Raw genomic sequence first — 22,193 nt, forward strand, 5'->3', positions numbered from 1 at the left:
TGTCCAACATGTCCAACTTGGCTACAAAGTATGGTGTTTCCACAACTTTCCTCCTCACCTTCAGGAACTAGAAAGACTCACAGAACTCAGGAAAACCTATTTACTTACTAGCACTGGTTTGTTATAAGCAATGTAAATGACACAGTGTGAAGTCCAGAAGGGTCGAGAGCACAGAAGCCTTTGTCCCTGTGGAGTTGAGGTATGTTACCCATCTTGGCACATCAATTTGTCTGCCAATTCAGAAGCTCCAATCCCTAGTGTTTTTATGGAGTTTTCGTTGCATGATCAATTATTGTTTAACCTCAGGCCCTCTCCCTTCCCTGGAGGTTGGAGGGTAGGCCAAAGATCCAGGCTTCTACTCAAGGCTTGGTCCTTCTGCCAATCAGTCTCCATCTTTGAGGCTATGGAGGGACCTGTCAAGAGTTGCCTCATTAAATAAGAAGTAAGACTCCTATTACCCTTGCCACTTAGAAAATTTCAAGGGATTTAGGAGCTTCATATCAGGAATCAGGACAAAAATCAAATATCTTTCTATGACATCACAGATTGGTGAACATTTCAAAGATGAGTGGTATGATAGGAAAAGTTTAGATTCTAGAGTGAGCGCCTAACCTCAAATCCCACATCTGCTGCATAAATTTGGGCAATTTTCTTACTTTTCACTAAACTTCAGTATTCCCATCTTTTATATGGTAATAGTTCATATGGCTTTTGTGGGAGTTATATACTAGAAAGTGTTTTTTAGTGCCTGGCCGTGATAAAAATAAGTCTGTATATGAATGGATTCTGACCCCAGACTGAACATGCATAGCCAAAGGTACCCACTTTTTATGGTTGGTCAGCAGTTGGTTGTGATTTTGTTTTCGTGAGAGGAAGTGAGCTCAAGTCCTCCTGCTCTACCATCTTGTCCAAAGGTGCCCACTTTCAATGTTGTTTCTTCTAATGACATAAGCACTTCAGTATCAGCTTTAACTTGCCAGGAACTTCATGCTAAGCACTCTGTGTTCTCCTCAGAAAAACTGTAAATCACAGACTACTGGTTCTAGACTAATGAGATTCTTATTAGAGCTAAAATAATTACCTGTTCAAAGACTGGAGAAATGTTTTTCAGTGTCATTTTGGCATTCTGAGGAGCGGAGCCTTGAATGTTTAATTTTCTTCAGCATTTATCTTATTTTCAGGTTCAGATCTGGGAAAAGAACAAAAGATTCAATGGAAAAAGAAGAAAGTCCCAAAGTGCTAATAACTTCATTCTGATAAAATTTCCACCTTATCTGGTGAACTGAAAAACAGACCCATAAGACTACGAAGAAACTAAAGCCTTTCCCGCTGAAAGGGACTCACTGTAAGGATTAACGCTAAAATGGACCTTGCTATGGAGAAGTGCTTATCATACAGCAAACTTGGGGTGACTCTTCCAGATAAGCTCCTTAGTTGACAAAACAAACCATTTATAGAGTCTTTCATATGAATTAATTTGTAAGAATTTTTGAAAATGTGTTGGTCAAGGATTGGTAAATCCATACAAAGATTAACACTCATCTCAAAATACAAATACTATCCACATTTTAAAAATATCATTGTATTAACACAACTATCAGGTGGCAACATGTGCCATATGTGTGTGTGTGTATGTGTGTGTGTAAGTGAACCAGCACATTCAAAATTTACAATAGTTTTTGTTTTTTGGTTTTTTGGTTTTTTTTTTTTTGTCTTTTCTATGGCCTCACCTGCAGCATATGGAGATTCCCAGGCTAGGGGTCTAATCAGAGCTGTAGCTGCTGGCCTACGCCACAGCCACAACAACGTGGGATCAAAGCTGTGTCTGCAACCTACACCACAGCTCATGACAATGCCGGATGCTTAACCCACCGAGCAAGGCCAGGGATCAAACCCGCAACCTCATGGTTCTTAGTCGGATTCGTTAACCATTTGAGCCACGACAGGAACCCCTACAATAGATTTTGAAGTGAACTCATATTGCTATAACCAAACGATTATATGTACTATTCCTATCCAGAAAATTTTATTCATTCCTTTGAGAGGAACTGATGCAGATATTAATAGCATTTTACAAGTGAAATACAGCAAGAGATCAAGTGGCCTGGTCCATATGGTCTCTTGGCCTTTGAAAAGGGCACTAAGGCAGTTCTTAGCTACAATTTCAGCAGCTTTGGCTCACAGCCTATTGAAGGGGCCACACTTGTGCTCTTTGCTTAGACTGGCTTAAGAGAGATTTTACTGGTAAACAGAATCAGGAACCACAAGCCAGTAAGATTGGTAGAGGTGGTTTGTGTGCCTCACAGACAAGAGGGGTCAGCATTCAGGAAGAAGGTGTTTCAAGCCAACAGTCTGGAGAGGATTTTAAAATAGTTCTTCCTGGAGTTCCTGTCATGGCACAGAGGAAACGAATCTGACTAGGAACCATGAGGTTGCGGGTTCGATCCTTGGCCTTGCTCAGTGGGTTAAGGATCTGGTGTTGCCGTGAGCTGTGGTGTAGGCCGGCAGCTACAGCTCCCATAGACCCCTAGCCTGGGAACCTCCATATGCCACGGGTGCGGCCCTAAAAAGACAAAAGACAAAAGACAAAAAAAAAAAAAAAGGTTCTTCCCATTAATATATATCTTCCTAAACATGGTATGCAGTTCTGTCTTCTCTAACCAGGGGTACATCAGTCAGCAATAGCAGAATCTCAGCTCTATAAATGAGCATAAAAGGTAAATGCCAGGGAGTTCCCATCATGGCTCAGCGGAAATGAATCTGACTAGTATCCATGAGGTCACAGGTTTGATCCCTGGCCTCACTCAGTGGGTTAAGGATGTGGCATTGCCGTGAGCTGTGGTGTAGGTTGAAGACTCAGCATGGATCTGGAGTTGCTGTGGCTGTGGTGTAGACCAGCGGCTACAGTTCTGATTCAACCACTCGTCTGGGGACCTCCATGTGCCTAGGGTGCGACCCTAAAAAGACAAAAAAATTTTTTAAATAAAATAGAATTTAAAAAGGTAAATGCCACTAATAGGATAATGTATTTGCATAAGATCAGAAGATAAGTGTCAGCTCTATGCCTCCTCATGTTTTAGGCACGCTGGGATGATGACATAGCAAGAAGTTCCTCCCAGAGACCTGAGCAGCATGCTTCCGCCAACAGCAGCTTCTCTGGGAGCAGCATGGTGACAAGCTACCGACCCTTTAACACATCCAGCATGACAGTGCATATGTAGAATAGGTAGCCATTGGGCTACTGGTTTTTAATATGCTGCTTGGTGGCATCATCTAAAATTAATTATCCCCAAATGTAAATATTTACTATATAAATGTTTTTCTTTCTTTCTTTTTTTTTTGTCTTTTCTAGGGCCTCTTCCTGCGCATATGGAGATTCCCAGGCTAGGGGTCTAATCAGAGCTGTAGCCGCCGGCCTACATCACAGCCACAGCAACACGGGATCAAAGCCGTGTCTGCAACGTACACCACAGCTCACGGCAACACCAGATCCTTAACCCACTGAACAAGCAAGGCCAGGGATTGAACCCGCAACATCATGGTTCCTAGTCGGATTCGTTAACCACTGCTCCACGAACTCCCTAAATGTTTTTAAAGGAAAATGTGGTGTGATATCTTGGTAAGCAATCTTCATTACTTCAAGATCGTTATCTTGAATTTTTCTGATTAACTCAGAATTTTTTTTATATTGCCATATTTCTTTCTAGCACACATTTTATATCGGACTGACACCGATCCCATTTTTGGTTACTTTAAAACCCCTAGACTATCTTAGAATAGTTGATGCTTTGTCACTGGAGACTCATATGCACAGTTTTATCCACCCAGTGCTTTCATCTCCCCCACGGATGCAGCCTGTCTGGATGACCTTTCCACCTACCCTGCCAGACACTGGCTGCCTGGCCTGCACAAAGCAGGTCCTGCTGCCTCCCAAGAAGCATTCCTTGAACTTCCTTCGCAGCAGCAATGACAGTTCACTCCACTGTGCTCTTCTGGTATTTGTCATCTTCATTTAATCAGGCTCTTATCTGCTTGCCTCCCCACCCCACTACAAGTCCATAAGCCTCTGGGAGGCCAGGGACCTCACCTTGCTTATCTTTTTATCCTTTGTGGTGCTGCTTAGCAGAAGTGCTTTCTTGCACATAACAGGCATTTTAGAGATATTCTTTTTTTTTTTCTCTCTCTCTCTCTTTTTACAGCTGTACCTGTTGCATGTGGAAGTTCCAGGGCTGGATCAAATCAGGGCTGCAGCTGAGGCCTATACCATAGCCACAGCAGCATGGAATCTAAACTGCACCTGTGACCTGCACCTCGGCTTGTGGCAACACCGGATCCTTAACCCACTGAGCAAGGTCAGGGATACAACCCGCACCCTCAGGGAGAGCAGGTCCTTAACCCCTGAGCCACAACAGGAACTCCCAGATATTCATTTTAATTAAAATACTTTGTAACTCTTTCTTGGTGAAAATGTTATGTTTGAAACATAGACATTTGAATTTTTAAACACCTAAGTATAAAAGGCCCTTAAAGTGATTTCTAAATATAAAAAGGATGTGATTATTGCCTTTTATTGCTGTTTGTATGAGTGCTTCATATTTTATAATAATAAGAGGTGACTTTTTAAAAAAAAATCTCTTTATAACAAGGCAACAAGTACACAAATGATTATTTCCTTGGTAGTTCAAAGACTGAGTAGATCAATATATGCCAAAATAGTATTTGATTAAATTCAAGATATATTCCTGATTTTTAAAAACTACTTTTAAAATTAGGTCTATAAGGCAACTACCTGAACTTGCTTATGAGTATCATTCTCAGACTGTTGGGCAATATTACGCCATATGTTTGAGTAAAACACTGGGGAGGCATCCCATTAACAGTAATTTTATGCATACATGTTTTAGCACCTTTTTGACATTTTTGGATAGGTTTTGGTAATTATAGTCATGGTATAAAATATAAGAAGTAAAACTATTAGAAAATAGACAAAATTATCAACATTTCAAGGAGCATATAATGATATCCCATTTTCAAAATCCAAGAGAATTAACCAAAAATTCTTATACTTAGAAATTTCAGTTTAAGTGGAGGCATATATGTTTCTAAATCACCAACTTTTTATGTATTAGAAATAGTCAGCTAGAAAATACACAGGAAAAAAAAGTTCCGTTCCTAATAGTCATAAGAACATAAAATACCTAGAAATAATATCTTTTAAAATGTATAAAACCTAAGTGAATAAGTTATTCTATTTTACTAAGACTTGAATAGAGGTGTCATGCCCTTAAATGTGTAGAATGAATACTGTGAACCTGTGATTCTTACCAAATTAATTCATTATTTTAGTATTATTAAAATTAATACTTCAATGAGACATTTTAAGAAATTAAAAAATAATTATAAAGAGCATATGAAAGAACAAATACACAAGACTAAGAAATTTTTGGAAAAGAAGAATGGTAAGATAAAATATTCCCTCACAGACTGAAAAAAAAAGAAAGATAAATAGGTAGTCCAGAAGTTTATAAAATTTGGCATATGATAAAAGTACATTACAAATGATCAAAAAAAGGATAAACTACTCAAAACTAGTGCTGGGACAATTGACAAGCTAGGAAAAAAACAACATCTCAACATAAAACACACCAAATTAATTCTGAATGGATTAAAGATTCAAAAGTAATAAATAACTAAGCTTAGAGAAAATATAGGTGATTATTTAATCTCAGGATGGATAGGGAATTAAAGGTAAAATAAATAAGATTTTGCTAAATTTCTATACATCCAAAAATCTTAAATTAACACAACTTGGAAAAATAATAAAAATATATTGGACAAAGTTTCCTTTCATTTGTGCATCAATTTTAAAACACCAGCTAAGACTCTAGTTAAAGCAAATAGTAAGAAGGTTAAGTTCATCATTGGAGACCAGTGTTCCTGGGCCTAATCCTGGGTCTGTCATTTATCAGCTGTATAGCCTTGAACAAGTTATACAGGCATACCTTGTTTTATTGTGCTTTGCTTGATTGTGCTTCACTGATAACGTGGTTTGTTTGGGTTTTTTTACAAATTAAAGGTTTATAGCAACCTCACATTTTCAGAGGGTAGTTAGCCTTTTTTAGTAATAAAGTATTTTTAAATTAAGGTTTGTACATTGGTTTTCTGTTAAGATTCGATGCTATTGCACACTTAACAGACTGCAGTATAATGTAAACATAATTTTTATATGCACTAGGAAACAAAAAAAAATCATGTGACTCACTTTATTGTGATATTCACTTTACTGCAATGGTCTAGAACTGGATCCATAATATCTCAGAGATATGCCTGATTTTTCCCAAATCTCAGCCTCTTCCTCTGTAAAAGGAGGCTGAGCAGTTCTATGAGACGATTGTAGGGTGTACACAAGATAAGGCATGTATTTAGCACCGTGCCTAGAAGACATAAATGTTTTCTTCTATCTCACATCTCACTGAACTCAACAGTTAATCATTATAATCAACTTCCTTGCCCCTTTCTTCATCCACCTTACTCTTTGGGCAAACTGGTTAAATCCACCAGCACTTGCAGAGCTAGACATAGCTAGAAAAAATATGTGAACATGCTGACTTGTTTCATTTAAAATTAATGAACAGTCACCAAGAGGAACGTTATTGCTGACTGACAGTCATGTTCCACTGCCCTGGTCTGTTCTCCATCCTCAGTGACCTTTCTCCTCAGCTCTCTAATATCTCCTCCCCGACGCTCACCCTCAGCTGTGCCTTTGTTTCCTATTTCATTTAGAAAATTGAAGAAATAGGAGAAACTTCCCCTCGCTCTCTTTCTCTCATGTGTGTGTTCTTGCATCTCTGAACTTGGTGCTCCTGCCCCCTTACCTACTCAAGGACATTTCCAGCAATTAATTCCCCTGACTGTTTACCCCATGATCAGTCTTCTCTCTCTACTAGATCTTTCTCAGTGAGCGTGCAAACATGCTGTTATTTCCACAATGATGAAAAAGCTCTCCTTTGACCCCACTTCTGCCTTCAGCTACTGCCCCACCTCTCCTTATCCCTTGACAGCAAAATTCCCCTAATGATGACTCTATATTTGCTACTTCCAATTGTTTTTCCTTCTGCTTTTCTCTTGAGCCCACTATAGTTGAGTTTTAGCCTCCACCTCTTCACCAGAGCAGCTTTTATCAAGGTCCCCAGTGACCTGCATGTTTCTGAACTCAATGGTCAACTCATAGTCCTCATCTCACCTGCCCTCTCAAGGCACGAGACAAACTGATTTCTCTTTCCTTGAAATGCTTCCTGGGACACCACACTTGCTCGGTTTTCCTCTTACTTTGTTGACTGATCCTTCATAATTTCCTTTGCTGGTCCTTTCTTATCTCCTCCAGAGCTAACCATGAGAGGGCTCAGAGCTGAGTCTTGGTCCTCTTCCTTTTCTTTAAACCCAGTCTTATGATTTTACATGTTTTTTCTATATTAACAACAACCAGATACAGAAAGAGCTTAAACCCAGGTGCACATACCAACTCAATACCCTCACTTAGCTAGCTACTGGGTATCTCAAACGTAACACATCCAAATTTAGTCTGTGCTCTTAGTTCCCCTTCCACCTGGCCCCAAGTCTGCTTTTTCTGAAGTCTTCCATATCTCAGTAAGAGGCAAATTCATTTTTCCAACTGCTCTTTTTCTGATACCCCATATCCAAACGGTCAATATCTTTGGTCATAATTTCAACATACCTAGGATCTAGAGTCTGGTAGCTTCCTAACCAGTCCTTCCTCCTTAATGCTGCTCCTTCCCTCCCTCGATCTATTCTCAGCCTGGCGGTATGAGTTACCTAAATGAGATCATTTCACTTTTCTGCTCCAAATCTTTCGATAGATTCCCATCTCGGTCAGAGTTTTAAAAAGCCAAAGTATTGGAGTTCCCATTGTGGCTTAGCAGGTGAAGAACCCAACATGGTGTCTGTGAGGATGCGGGTTCCATCCCTGGCCTTGCTCAATGGGTTAAGGATCTGGCATTGCTGCAAGCTGTAGTTTGGGTCACAGATGCTGCTCGGACCTGGTGTTGCTGTGGCTGTGGTGTAGGCCAGCAGCTGCAGTTCTGATTTGACCTCTAGCGTGGGAACCTCCATATGCCTCAGGTGCAGCCATAAAAAGAGAAAAAAGAAACCCCAAGTATTTACAATGGCCTCTAAGTAGAATGACCCCATATCTGAGTTTTACCAGGACAGTTGTAGCTTCTATCTACAGGCCTAGTGTAATTATCAGTAACACCTCCTTTTCACTCTAAAAATGCCCCAATTTGGATGGTAAATTGTACATGGTCCCCCAGGGCCCTACTCTATGTGCCCCACCCTTTAGCTCTCTGACTTCATCTCCTATTACTCCCGCCATGATTGTCCTATTCGGGCTACCAAGGCCTTGTTCTCCTTTGAACATGCTAGAGAGAACCAGCATGTTCCCTCTTCCTGGGAGTGCTTTTCCCATTTATCTGCGTGGCTGGCTCCCTTACTTTTATGTCTTTGCTCAAATGGCAGCTGATTAGTAAATCCTTCCTTGAGGACCCTACTTAAAGTTGTATCCTGTTCTCTCTTTGCCTAATCTTACGCATCCCTGCTTCACTTTTCTCCAGAGTTACCACTCTCTGACATCCTAACTAATTTACTTCTTCATTTTGTGTTCTTCTCTATCCTCATGGGGCTTATATTCCATGAGGATCACTTCTGTCTTCTCAGCACTTAAAACAGTGCTTGGCGAATAGCAGGCTCTCAATAAATATTCGTTGAAAACGTGAAGGAATTATTATCATTATTATGGTTAAATGGGCAAAAGAAATTGTTAGTTTTCAAATAAGAAGATATTGGTCAGCCAATAAACATAGCAAAAAAAGTGTTCTTGCTTCATAAACAATTAAAAGAATATTAACTGTAGTGAGAATGTGATGTTATTTTCCATGTAACATATTAATAAAAATTACAAAATGACATGATATTCATTATCATGTATGACAAGGGAGGCTCTCATATTTTTCTGGTGGAAATGTAAACTGGTTTCTTTTTTCTTTTTCTTTCTTTTTTTTAGGGCCCCACCTATGGCATATGAAGTTCCCAGGCCATGGGTTGAACCAGAACTGCAGCAACCGGCCTACACCACAGCCACAGCAACGCAGGAACTGAGCTTCATCTGCAACCTACGCCAAAGCTGGTGACATGCCGGGTCCTTAACCCACTGAGCAAAGCAAAGGATGGAACCCGCATCCTCACAGACACTATGCTAGGTTCTTAACCAACCCACTGAGCCACAATAGGAACTTCATATTTTTTTAGAAAAAAAATGGCAAAGTGTTTCTAGGGCCTTAACATGATTGGATTTGTGTGTGTGTGTGTGTGTGTGTATGTGTGTGTCTTTTTAGGTTCACACCCTTGGCATATGGAACTTCCCAGGCTAGGGGTCAAATCCGAGCTGCAGCTGCCAGCCTACGCCACAGCCCCAGCAACGCAGGGTCTGAGCCGTGTCTGCAACTTACATCACACCTCACAGCAATGCTGGATCCTTAACCCACTGAGCGAGGCCAGGGATCAAACCCATGTCCTCAAGGATAATAGTCGGGTTCATTACCACTGAGCCATGACAGGAACTCCTTGGATTATTCTTTGATGTAATAACTCTACAACTAGGAAATAACCAGAGATATATGAAATATTTATGCATATAGATGTTTCTCACAATATCATCTGCAGTCTTAAAAATTATGTGTGGCCTAACAAAGGAGGTGAAAAACTTATGCACCGAAAATACTAAACATTGCTAAAAGAAATAAAAAATAATACAAATAAATGAAAAGACATCCCATGCTTATACATTTAATGCTATCAAATATCATTAAAATGTCCATACTAAAGCAAACTGATCTACATATTCAATGCAATTTCTATCAAAATCCCAATGGCATTTTTGCAGAACTAGGAAAAACCAACCTAAAATTCAAATGGAATATCAAGGAACCCTGAGTAGCCAAAACAAACTTGAAAAAGAAGAACACAGTTGAAGGCCTCTCACTTCCTGGGTTCAAAATATACTATAAAGCAACAGTAATCAAGACAGTGTGGTACTGGTGGAAAGTAAGATATATGGACCAATGGAACAGAATAGAGAGCCCAGAAATAAACCCTTGCATATATGGCCAAATGATTTTTGACAAGCATGTCAAGACTACAAAATCAGGAAAAGACAATCTCTTCGACAAATGATTTTGTTAAAACTGGATATCAAACACATGCAAAAGAATGAAGTTGGACCCAAACCTTATACAATATACAAAAAAATATCTCAAACAGGTTAAAGACCTAAGTGTAAGACCTAAAACTATAAAATTTGTAGAAAAAAAAGCTTCAGGATGTTGAATTTGGGAATGGTTTCTTGACCATGACACCAAAATACTGACAACAAAAGGAAAAATTGACAAATGGGACTACATCAAACTAAAAAACCCATGAGTGTCAAAGGAAACACCCAAACAAAAAGGTAACCTATAGAATGAGAGAAAATATTTGTAAATTATATATCTGACAAAGGGTTAACATCTAGAATATAAAAGGAACTTCTACAACTCAGCAACAAAAAACAAATCCTGATTTAAAAAATGGGCAAAGGGTTTGAATAGGCAATTCTCCAAAGCAGATACACAAATTACCAGCAAACATAGGAAATGATGCTCAACATCACTAATCATTAAAAAAATGCAAATCAAAACCACAATGAGATGCCACCTCACACTCAATAGGATGGCTGCTATCAAAAGAACAAAAAACATGTGTCGGCAAGGATGTGGAGAAATTGGAATCCTTGTGTACTATTTATTGATGAGAATATAAAATGGTGCAGCCAGTAAGAAAAACAGAGGTTCCTTAAAAAATTAAAAAAATAGAATCACCATGTGATCTAGTGGTACCATATGATATCACATCTGAATATATATCCAAAATAGTTCAAAACAGGATCTCAAAGAGTTATTTGCACACTCATACTTGCACATTCAAGTTCATTTTTTGGTTTCTTTTCTGTATTTTTCCATGCTTTGTTTTGCAAATAACATACATTATTTTTATAATCATATAGAAGTTAACAGATTGCACTAACTTTTATTGATACTCATTATTTAAAAATATGAGTTAAAAACGTATTATTTTACTGAGTATCAACTCAACGCAAGTTTTATTTGTTAACTTCCATATGATTATAAAGTGCAAGGTCCCAGGAAGTAAAGATGAACAAGAAGAATGTAAAATCCGAGCTCTCCATGGATTCAGTCTAGCCAGGTTATAAACTCCTATCTTTGTGGCCTCAGCAACCAGCCCAGTGCCCCGACTCGGAGCTGAGCTTTGGAGCTGGAACCCAGGTCAAAGTCATTTTTTCCCATTCAAGACCTGAGTATCTGAATCTTTCCTCACTCTGTTTGAGCAGCAGTCACCTCTACCCTGATCTAGACCAAGTCCAACCTGCTCTGCTGTGGCGAATTACCTTAACCCAGAGGGTTATATTTAACAGACGACTGAATGGGTTGTAAAAATTATGAGGATGTGAACTATCACCCAGTGCCTCTGCGTTGGCAGGGAAACATGTGAAGCCTGATTTTGAAAACCCTGAAACCATCTCTCTCCAACACTGCAAACTTAATCCTTATCTAGTCCCTTCCTAGCCCCCCACTGTTTCCTTCCCTGCTACTGCGTCCTCCGAAACCCCCATTCCATTGTGGATAAACAACTCTCCTCCCTCAAGAATATCCCTGGTTGCTCACTCCAGTGCCCTGTCTAGACAGAGATCAGGCTCCCACTCCCCACCCTCTGAGAGCCCCACTTTCCCTGCGGTCCTGTCTCTCAAATGGAGGCTCTTCCTTTTCCACTTTCTATGAACTTCAGAGCCAGGTAAGGTCTCAGGGTTTTCCTCATTCCCCACCATAACTCCTTCACCTTCACTTATATAAAATGTCTCCTTCAAGCCTTGCACTGTGCCTTTCCTGCTTCTGTTACCAACAATCTGCCAGCTGCTTATCTACCTTCCATGAGCTCTCTAGAACCTGGCCTGAGGTATTGACTTCTGGGCTCAGAAGGTGAGTAATCCTACACTTCACCCTCATAGTATTTGACCTTTACCAGCACTTTAATCCCTCCCTGCCAAGGACACATCCTGGGCCCCAACATCAGTCACAACAACTCCACCTCATTCCAGGACCTTTTATTTTCCTCGAAACATTTTTTTTTTTTTTCCAGTTTTGGTCACCCCGTGGCATAATGAAGTTCCTGGGCCAGGGATCAGATCCGAGCCACAGTTGTGACCTACCTTCCAACTGTGGCAACGCCACTGTGCCAGGCCAGGGATTGAACCTGTGTCCTGGTGGTCCAGAGACGGGGCTGATCCCAGTACACCACAGCAGGAACTCCTAGTTTCCTCACACTCCTCTTATTTTAGTTCTGACTTTTTTATGTATTTATTTATCTTTTTAGGGCTGCATCTGTGGCACTTGGAGGTTCCCAGGCTAGGAGGCGAGTCGGAGCTGTAGCTGCCGGCCTACACCACAGCCATAGCAACTCAGGATCCAAGCTGTATCTGTGACCTACACCACAGCTCGAGGCAACGCTGGCTCCTTAACCCACTGAGCAAGACCAGGGATCCAACCTGCATCCTCCTGGCTGCCAGTCAGATTCGTTTCTGCTGAGTCGTGAAGGGAACTAACTCCTAGTTCTGACTTTAACACCCTTTCCCATCCCTTCCAGGTTATACCTCATGATCCCCCTCAATTCGCTCACACTACTTACTGCCTTGGTCCTTTTGTTTACTAATCCTGCAAAATCTAAATCCAAGATAAATCAAGCCATTTTACTCTTTGCTCTCAACCTGCTGCTGAACTGAGATACGGACAAGAAAGGGAATCACTGATGAGTTGAAAGAACATGCTGTTTCAGAGAGTGGCAAGTAGGGTGAAAGTCCAGCCACTACTGAAAAGGTAAGTCTGGGAGTTCCCGTCGTGGCGCAGTGGTTAACAAATCCGACTAGGAACCATGAGGTTGTGGGTTCGGTCCCTGCCCTTGCTCAGTGGGTTAACGATCCAGCGTTGCCGTGAGCTGCGGTGTAGGTTGCAGACGCGGCTCAGATCCCGCGTTGCTGTGGCTCTGGCGTAGGCCGGTGGCTACAGTTCCGATTCGACCCCTAGCCTGGGAACCTCCATACGCCTCGGGAGCGGCCCAAGAAATAGCAAAAAGACAAAAAAAAAAAAAAAAGAAAAGGTAAGTCTGCAGAGATATCAACTCACATGATTCTACAATCTTCTCCAGTGTCCCAGAGTAGGAGTGAAATGCACAAATGGTTGGATCTGGGGCTTTGCAGTACAGGTGAGGAGAATGACAAGACCATGGAGGAACTGAGATTGAAGCAAAGGACTAAATATCAAGATGAAACAGAAGGGAGTTCCTGTTGCAGCTCAGTGGGTTAAGAACCCGAAATAGTATCTCTGAGTATGTGGACATAGTGTCCCTGAGGATGTGGGTTCGGTCCCTGGCCTTGCTCAGTGGGTTAAGGATCTGGCATTGCTGCAAGCTGCAGCGTAAGTCACAGATGCAGCCCGAATCTGGCATTGCTGTGGCTGTGGTATAGGCTGGCAGCTGCAGCTTCAATTCAACCCTTAGCTTGGGAACTGCCATATACTGCAGGTGCAGCTGAAAAAAAAGATGAAAGAGAATAAAAACATGACAATTTCTGTTGATCCTTGTATGCTGTGTTCATCTACCTTTTTCCTCTTCATCTGGTGTATGAGAACCTGGCACAGTGTTAAGATCCAGAGCATTCAAAAGAAGAAACTGCTGATCAGTTTAACTAAGGTGGCAGGATCAGCACCATCTTTCTTGGATTGTTCACCACCACAAACATGTGACTATGGTGATATGAAACCTATGGAGATAGAATGCAGTCAGTTGGTAAGGGCTGAGGGCTAGATTTCATTTTTCAGAATAATGAGATTAATAATTAATAGTGTAAGCTTGAGGAGATAGAATGCAGTCAGTTGGTAAGGGCTGAGGGCTAGATTTCATTTTTCAGAATAATGAGATTAATAATTAATAGTGTAAGCTTGAGGCCAGAATTTTAATTTGGCCCTGTCACATACTAATTCAAGCAACAGGTTAGATGACCTAACTTCTTCCGTTTCTTTATCTGTAAAGTGAGGACAGTAAGAGCAGATTTGACGACTTAATGAGGCCTTGGGCTTTTGTTAGCTTATTATTATTATAATACAATAGCAGAAAGGATTGACACTTTCCCAGGAATTTCTAATTTCCACCCTAACCTGGCATCTAGTTCAGAAGATTAAGATCTTCAGTAACTTACATTATCCTAATTTAACTCAGTCATAGCCTTCTGATCTTTCCCTATGGAATTTTACTCCAATATGACTGTATCCTGTAGAAGACCTATGTGTTCTTAACGTATCTTCTCTCGTAGGTGATCTCATTCAGACCTGTGGTTATATTATCATCCATATGTGGGTAATATTCTACTTTATTTCTCATTCTGATCTCTCCTATCACCTACAGGCTCATATATCCAACCATCTCCAAACGTTTATTGAAATACAAGTTTTAAAAATTAATATATTTAAGTATCATTTTAGTTTTATATTTAAAACAAAACATTTTTGTTCAGAAAGCAAAAGAAAAAATTGATAAAAACTGAACTATACCAAAACTTAAAACTTCTGTGCCTGAAAGGATATGATCAAAAGAGTAAAAAGGCAACCCCTGGAATGGTAGAAGGTATTTGGAAACCAAATATCTGATAAGGGGTTAATATCCAGAACATAAAAACAATTCCTACAATTCAACAACAAAAATCCAAACAACCCAATTAAAATGAGCCAAGGACTTGAATAAAATATTCAAAGAAATATATGAATGACCAATAAGCACATGAAATAACGTTCAACCTCACTAATCATCAGGGAAATACGTACAAATCAAAACCACAATGAGGTACCACTTCACACCCATTACGATGGCTGCTGTTAAAAAAAGAGAGGAGTTCCCCCGTTGTGGCACAGCGAAAACGAATTGGACTAGGAACCATGAGGTTGCGGGTTCGATCCCTGGCCTTGCTCAGTGGGTTAAGGATTCGGTGTTGCTGTGAGCTGTGGTGTAGGTCATAGACACGGCTCAGATCTGGCACTGCTGTGGCTGTGGTGTAGGCTGGCACCTATAGCTCCGATTGGACCCCTAGCCTGGGAACCTCCATATGGCCCTAAAAAGCAAAAAAAAAAAAAGGCAAAAAAAAGAGAGAGAAAGTAACAAGTATTGGTGAGGATATGGAGAAAACTGGAAACTTTGTGCACTGTTGGTAGAAATGTAAAATGGTGCAGTCCTATGGAAAAGTATGGTGGTTCTTCGCAAAATTTCAAATATGGAGTTCCCTGGTGGCCTGGTGGGTTAAGGATCCATCACTGTCACTTCTATAGTTCAGGTCACTTCAGTGGCTCAGGTTCAATCCCTGGTCTTGAGAACTTTTGCATACAAAAGGCATGGCCAAAAAAAAAATTCAAAAATACAGTTACCATTTAATCCAGCAATTCCATTTCTAGGTATATACCCAAAAGAACTGAAAACGGGGACTTGAAGAGATATTTATACACTTATGTTCATATTATTCACAATAGCCAAAAGATGAAAGCAGCCCAAGTGACCACTGACAGATGAATGGAAAAAACAAATAGTGGAATATTATTTATACACGCAGTAGAGTATTATTCAGCCTTAAAAAGGAAGAAAATTCTGACACATGCTGCAGCACAGCTCAACCTTGAGGACATTACACTTACTGAAATAAGAAGCCACAAAAGGACAAATCCTGTATGATTCCATTTATATGAGGTATATATAACAGTCAAATTCAGAAAGACCGAAAGTAGAAGGGTGATTGCTAGGGGCTAGGAGAAGTGGGGAGTTAGTGTTTAAAAGACACAGAGTTTCAGGTTTGCAAGATGAAAAGAGTTCCAAAGATGGATGATGGTGATGGCTGTTTAACAACGGGATCTTACTTAATAGCACTGAACTATACTCTTAGAAATAGTTAACATGAGTTCCTATTGTGGCTCAGTGGTAATGAATATGACGAGTATCCATGAGGATGTGGGTTCAATCCCTGACCCCCGCTCAGTGGGTTAAGGATCCAGCATTGCCGTGAGCAGTGGTGGTGGCTAGTAGCTGCAGCTCTGATTCCACCCTTTCCCTGGGAACTTCCATATTCCATGAGTGTGGCTCTAAAAAAACAAACAAAAAATAGTTAAGATGAGGAAGATGATACACTTTATGTTACGTGTATTCTATCTACCACAATAAAAAAAATCTGTATTAAAATACAGTAAAACTCTTAATTTCCCAAACCCTCCACCCCACCCAATTTCCTCATTCCAAAAACTTGCACCATGTTGCTTAAGCCAAAAATCCAGGAGTCATTATTAATTTCTTCTCTCATGCCCATATCCAATACTAAGTCATGTTACCTTTTGCTTCCAAAATACATCCTGAATTCACCCATTTATGTCTTTCACAGATACCACTCTACTCCAGGCCCTCCTAGGCTCTTGTCTTCTATAGTCTATTCACCACCCGGCAGCCAGAGTAGTCTTTTTATGATAGAAATCACACCTTATCCTTCCTCTGCTTAAAAAGACTGATGGTTTCTCAATGTACCAAGGATAAAATTCAAACTCCCTGTCACTGGCTACAAGGCACTAGATGATCTGGTCTCCATTTAACGTGACCTCTTGCCAAGGTCTCTGACCTTATGTCTCACCACTATTCACTTTGACTACTATGTTCCAGGCATGCGGGTCTTCCTTCTGTTGCTTGAACACCCCGAGGGCACGTCCTCACCTCACAGCCTTTGCACTTGCTGCTCCTCTGCTTGGAACACTGTCTTCCCAGCTCCTCACAGGATAGGTTCTTTCTCACCTCCATTTCAGCTCAGCTATCATCTTCTTAGAAAACTATTCATTCACCACTCAATCTAAAGTAGCCACCCACTGACCGTCATTCTTGACACCACTATGCTCTTTTATCTCTACTTGACACTTACCACTATTGGAAATCCATATTTATTTTCACAAGTTCATTGAAGCTCCACCATCCCCCAACTAAAATGCGAGCTCCCTGAGAACTGATACCTTGTTTCTTTCTCAATTCCCAGAACCCAGGATGGGGCTGGGCACATAACAACGTATTCAAATATTTGCTGAATGAACAAAGAAGCAAATAATATTAATGACCCAATTTTCCTTTTATATATACATAAAAGCCTTTGGGGAAAACTTGTATTTCTAACTTTAGCTGTCACCAATGTCTTTTCCATCTATTCTAGAATGATCATCACATGCTCGTGTGATAACTAGATAACACTATCACACTCGTTTGTGGCTATGAGTAATTATTTATGTGGAATTTTAAAACTCGCATATGCCTCCTGAAGCCAAATTGTACATTTTCACATTGGAAATGACACACGTTCAAAGGAAAAGTCTGAACAGCTATGTCTTTAAAAAATTTTTCAGGAGTTCCCATCGTGGCGCAGTGGTTAACGAATCCGACTAGGAGGTTGCGGGTTTGGTCCCCGCCCTTGCTCAGTGGGTTAATGATCCAGCGTTGCTGTGAGCTGTGGTGTAGGTTGCAGGCGCGGCTTGGATCCCACGTTGCTGTGGCTCTGGCGTAGGCCGGTGGCTACAGCTCCGATTCGACCCCTAGCCTGGGAACCTCCATATGCCGCAGGAGCAGCCCAATAAATAGCAAAAAGACAAAAAAAAAAGTTAAAAAAATTTTTTTTTCAAAATATTTGATTACTTAATTCTCTAGTCTGCAAAATGTTTCGAGGCCCATTGTCTTCAAGATTAGTTAACCTATCTGTCCAGGCCAAAATAGACTAGCATTAGAATGCAGGATCGGGAGTTTCTGTCGTGGCGCAATGGAAGCAAATACAACTAGGAACCATGAGGTTGCGGGTTCGATCCCTGGCCTTGCTCAGTGGGTTAAGGATCAGGTGTTGCTATGAGCTGTGGCATAGGTCGCAGACTCAGCTTGGATCTGGTGTTGCTGTGGCTGTGGTGTACGCCGGCAGCTACAGCTCCAATTAGATCCCTAGCCTGGGAACCTCCATATGCTGCGGGTGCGGCCCTTAAAGACCAAAAAGAAAAAAAAAATCAGGATTGTATGACAGTACATGATTTCTCTGACCCTTCTATTTGTGCAATCCCAAACTCCTCCAAAGCCAAACCTCTGACCACAGTTGGGCTCATTAATAAGACTTTTATGTCTTTTTCTTTTCTTTTTTTTTTTTTTAGATGTATCTGCACTGGACACCTGGAAGACAGTACGGAAATGCTATAAATCAACTGACAAGTGAAGTCCTGCTATGCCAAGCTTAGCTGCAGCTGCTCTATACTGTGCCCCAAATGCTGATACACATGGATGGTGATGTACCACTTGTGACGCTATCTGATGAGGTGGCTGTTTTTTCTTTTGGACTATACTCTGTTTTTTCTTTTGGACTATACTCTGATGTTCTAAGGACAAGGCAAACAATGTCTCTAAAATATCTTGGCAAAAAGAGCTATTTCAGATTTTACTCAAGATGCCCTTTCTATAAAATCTGTATACAATCTATGGGATCACCAGCAGAGGCTGGACCCACCCTCGGAATCATCCTCCATTCTGAATAGAAAGGTCTAATATTGGACAAAGCCTGGACACTCTATCCCTTCTTTCCTCAAAGTTCTTTCTTTGGAGGCTTCCTCCTCCTTTGGCAAGTAAGAGCTGACTGCTTCATTCCACAGAACCTACATCCATGTCCAAAGGTGCTTCTTTAGAGTCAGTAATCAAAATAAAACGGTTAATTATGGCTAATATTTATTTTGCATTTGATGTGTGCTAGGCACAGAGCTAAGCACCATCATCCAGGATATAGAAGCTTGGAAAGCTTTAAAAACTTGCCAAGATAGAACTTGAAGGAGTCTGCCATTGATGACCAATCTTTATAAAGAAACAATGCTTTTAACCAATACCCTAAGCTGTGTCTTGACAAGGAAGTAATTATAAGGTTTACCTGTAAAACTTTTTTCTGTTGAATAGCAGGTAAAACAAATCAAGGAGGCACAGACATTTATTCTCCTGTACCTCAATTCAACATATTGTTTAATAATCTGTGAATTAGTTATACATTGCTGTATAACAAATCACTCCCAAATTAGCAGCTTATAAATGAACATTTATCTCTCACTACTGATGAGGGTTAGGAATCTGGGAGCCACTTAATTGGTGGTTTTGACTCAAAGTGTCTCATGAGGTTGCACTCAAGCTAGGGCTACAGTCATCTCAAGATTCAACTGATGCTGAAGTTGCTACTTACAAGCTCACTCACATCATGGTCAGAATGCCTCAGTTGTTCACTGGCTACTGGCAGCAATCTTGCCATTACCTGGGACTCTCAAAGGGCTGGTTACAACATGGCAGGTGGCTTGCTTCTCCTACAGAAAGAGACAGAGAAAAAGGACATCCAAGTCCTTTAAAATCACGGAAGTGATGAAACATCACTTGTGCTATATGATGTTGGTCACATAAAACAATCCTGGTACAAAGTGGGAGGAGCCTTCACAAGGAAAGGAAAAAGAAAAAAATCCAGGAGGATACAAGTTAGAAGAGCTTACCTGGAGTCTTAAGAAGTGCAACTTGGGAGACACAGACTTGTGTAACCCCAAAAAGCATTCCATGGAAGAGAAAGACTCAAGAGCTTATAAAGACAAAAGGCCATGGAGATTGTTAAAAGTTACCTGGCAAGAACTGTGATTGATTCTGATGCAAGTCAGAAAATAATTGCCCTTAAGACATCATGAGTTGATTTAGGGTAGGAGTCTGACAAGTAGATAGACTATCACAAGTTAATTTAGGGCAAGGGTCCCAATAAGTAGCTTGAGTTTGTGGTAGGTGTTCTGGATGACTTCATCAGGTCAAAAGGTCAGATTCCATCAGACTGAGACTTCCATAAGTCATAGTTCTTTAATGGCCTCTGGCTCCATTTTTTAAAGCTCTCTCAGCAATACCGACTCCATTTCCTTACACAGTACCAGAAGGCAGGGATCACTGGGTGTTATCTTGCAGACAAGCTACTACGTGTTAATATTTTAATCCATTTGATCTATAGTTCTAACCTTGAATCTGCTATCTGCCATATAAATCAGTCTTATTTTCTCTTATTTATAAAATAGGAACATCCTAATTTGGAATCTCGAGGGTTTTAAAGGGCCTCATGTAACTGATTCTCTCAGATTCTGAGTTCAATCTCTCCTTTACAAGATGCAATTTAAATAATAACAACATTTAGATAGAAATATCTGCCCCGCCAAGAAGCAGAAGGCGAGGCCCTGGGTTGCTTTTGGCTTTGTGTGTGAGGGCAAGTGGTTTGCTTTCAAGATCTGCAACTTCTTTGGTAGCCTACTGAATTGTTTCCAAGGAGTGTTTTTGGATGCCCAACTGGTATTTCTTAAAGTAAGACTTTTTCACCGTGTTTGGTCTGGACACAGGCCAGCATTCTTCTCAAAGTTTTCATTTATTTTGAAATATTAAAACAATTTTGAGAGTCGATACAAGAAAAATGTTTACTTTCAAGAAGCTTGGTTTTCCTTTCCAGTTAGTTCCAGTAAAGGACAATTACTTGAGATAAAATGTTAGAAAGGATTAAGTATATTACTGAAGGCCTAGCCAGGAATCTTCAGGAGGCAGGAATATTGGACAGTAAGTATAAATGAAAGGACTAAGACTTGTGTTAGGAATTTTAGCATAATTTTTTAAAAATCTATCATACTTTATGGAAATGTTTATATTTCCTTGTGTAAAACATGCTGGTAAGCTTAGCTTCCCATTCTCTATTTTCAAAGTAGAAAATATTAGTTTACCTAACAGATTACACTTAAAAGTGTACATTTAGAAGACTATTATTATAAAAAGGAGCCACTCTTACTATAAAAAGGAAAATCCTCCAATGCTAAATTTAGCAACCCTAATTCTTAAAGGCCTTAGAACAGTGTTGTCCAATAAGAGAGCTCACAAGCTACATGTGGCCACTAAGCTCTTAAAGTATGGCTAATCTGAATTGAAATGTGCTATAAAATACACAGTGGATTCTTAAGATTTAGTATGAAAATTCTTTAAATATAAGATCGATGGTTTATTAACATAAGAATATAAAACATTTCAGTAATTTCTATATTACATGATGAAATGATAATTTATGAACATATAAATTAACATATTAAAATTAATTTCACTCATTTCTTTTGACTTTATTATGTAGGGCTGCCCTACACAATACATTTGAACTGCATATGTTCCCTGCATATATTTTATCACTATAAAATAATCCGTTGTTTATCAGAAATTCAAATTTTCACTAGTTGTCTTATACTTTTGTTTACTAAATGCGGCACCTTTACTAATATGACCACTAAAACACTTTATATTCTATGGGACAGTGAAGCTTGAGAATCACCTAGTTACTTTTTTTTTCCCCCTATAACCCTTCAACTCTTAACTCTGTGGAGAAATAACTAATCTAAGGGAAATACTTAATCCTAGGCTGGGATCGTCAATAATCCTGAAGTTAAAATTTTACATTGGTTTGAACAAGTTAAAGGACAACAAAAGGGCTTGTTCGCGACCAAAATGGAAAGGGCATTTGGGTTAGAAGTCATTGCTTCCAGTCTCTCCATGCGAGTAATCAACGGTTCCGGTTTCAACATAACCCTTCTCACTCTTACCAAGATGAGCGGTGTCAAAGGCAGTAAACTAGCAGTGCGACCGTGGGCTAGTCCCAGTCCGCCTTCAGACCTCCGTAAAGAGGGGTAGGGGGCGGGCGGAATTTGTGCTACTCCAGCCTTCCGCCGCCTGGCCCACTCTGGCTCTTGCCCGGCTCCGGGCTGGGCCAACGAGCTGGGTCTCAGACGCCTCCCAGGCCCCAGGTCTTGCTGCCTCCCTCAGCGGAGCCAAAGCTCCTTTGGCTGTAACTCCGGGCCTACTAGGGTCCGCCCTGACCCGTCCACGCCGGGACCGCGGCTCGGCCCGAGACTGTGCGCGCGTCGGGCGGCCCGGGCCCTGCCACAGTCATCACGTGT

At 40.5% G+C, this 22,193-nt stretch overlaps 1 protein-coding gene and 1 long non-coding RNA gene across 2 annotated transcripts in view; one reads left to right on the top strand and one right to left on the bottom strand.

Annotated features, from left to right (window-relative positions):
• The window catches only part of SLC22A4 (solute carrier family 22 member 4), a 43,966-nt gene extending 42,411 nt beyond the window's left edge, over positions 1–1,555 (top strand). The window contains exon 10 of the mRNA XM_047778585.1: positions 1,182–1,555. Within this exon, the coding sequence (XP_047634541.1) occupies positions 1,182–1,257 (76 nt within the window). The 3' untranslated portion in view covers positions 1,258–1,555. The remainder of the gene's footprint in view (positions 1–1,181) is intronic.
• LOC125126314 (uncharacterized) lies at positions 800–22,165 on the bottom strand. The gene is made up of 3 exons (XR_007134592.1): positions 21,840–22,165; positions 19,436–19,553; positions 800–1,189 (listed from the first exon to the last, which is right to left on the bottom strand). It is a non-coding gene; the product is annotated as an uncharacterized LOC125126314 (long non-coding RNA).
• Between the last annotated feature and the right edge of the window lie 28 nt (positions 22,166–22,193).

The sequence above is a fragment of the Phacochoerus africanus genome, chromosome 4 (genome assembly GCF_016906955.1).
Source record: "Phacochoerus africanus isolate WHEZ1 chromosome 4, ROS_Pafr_v1, whole genome shotgun sequence".
NCBI lineage: Eukaryota > Metazoa > Chordata > Mammalia > Artiodactyla > Suidae > Phacochoerus > Phacochoerus africanus.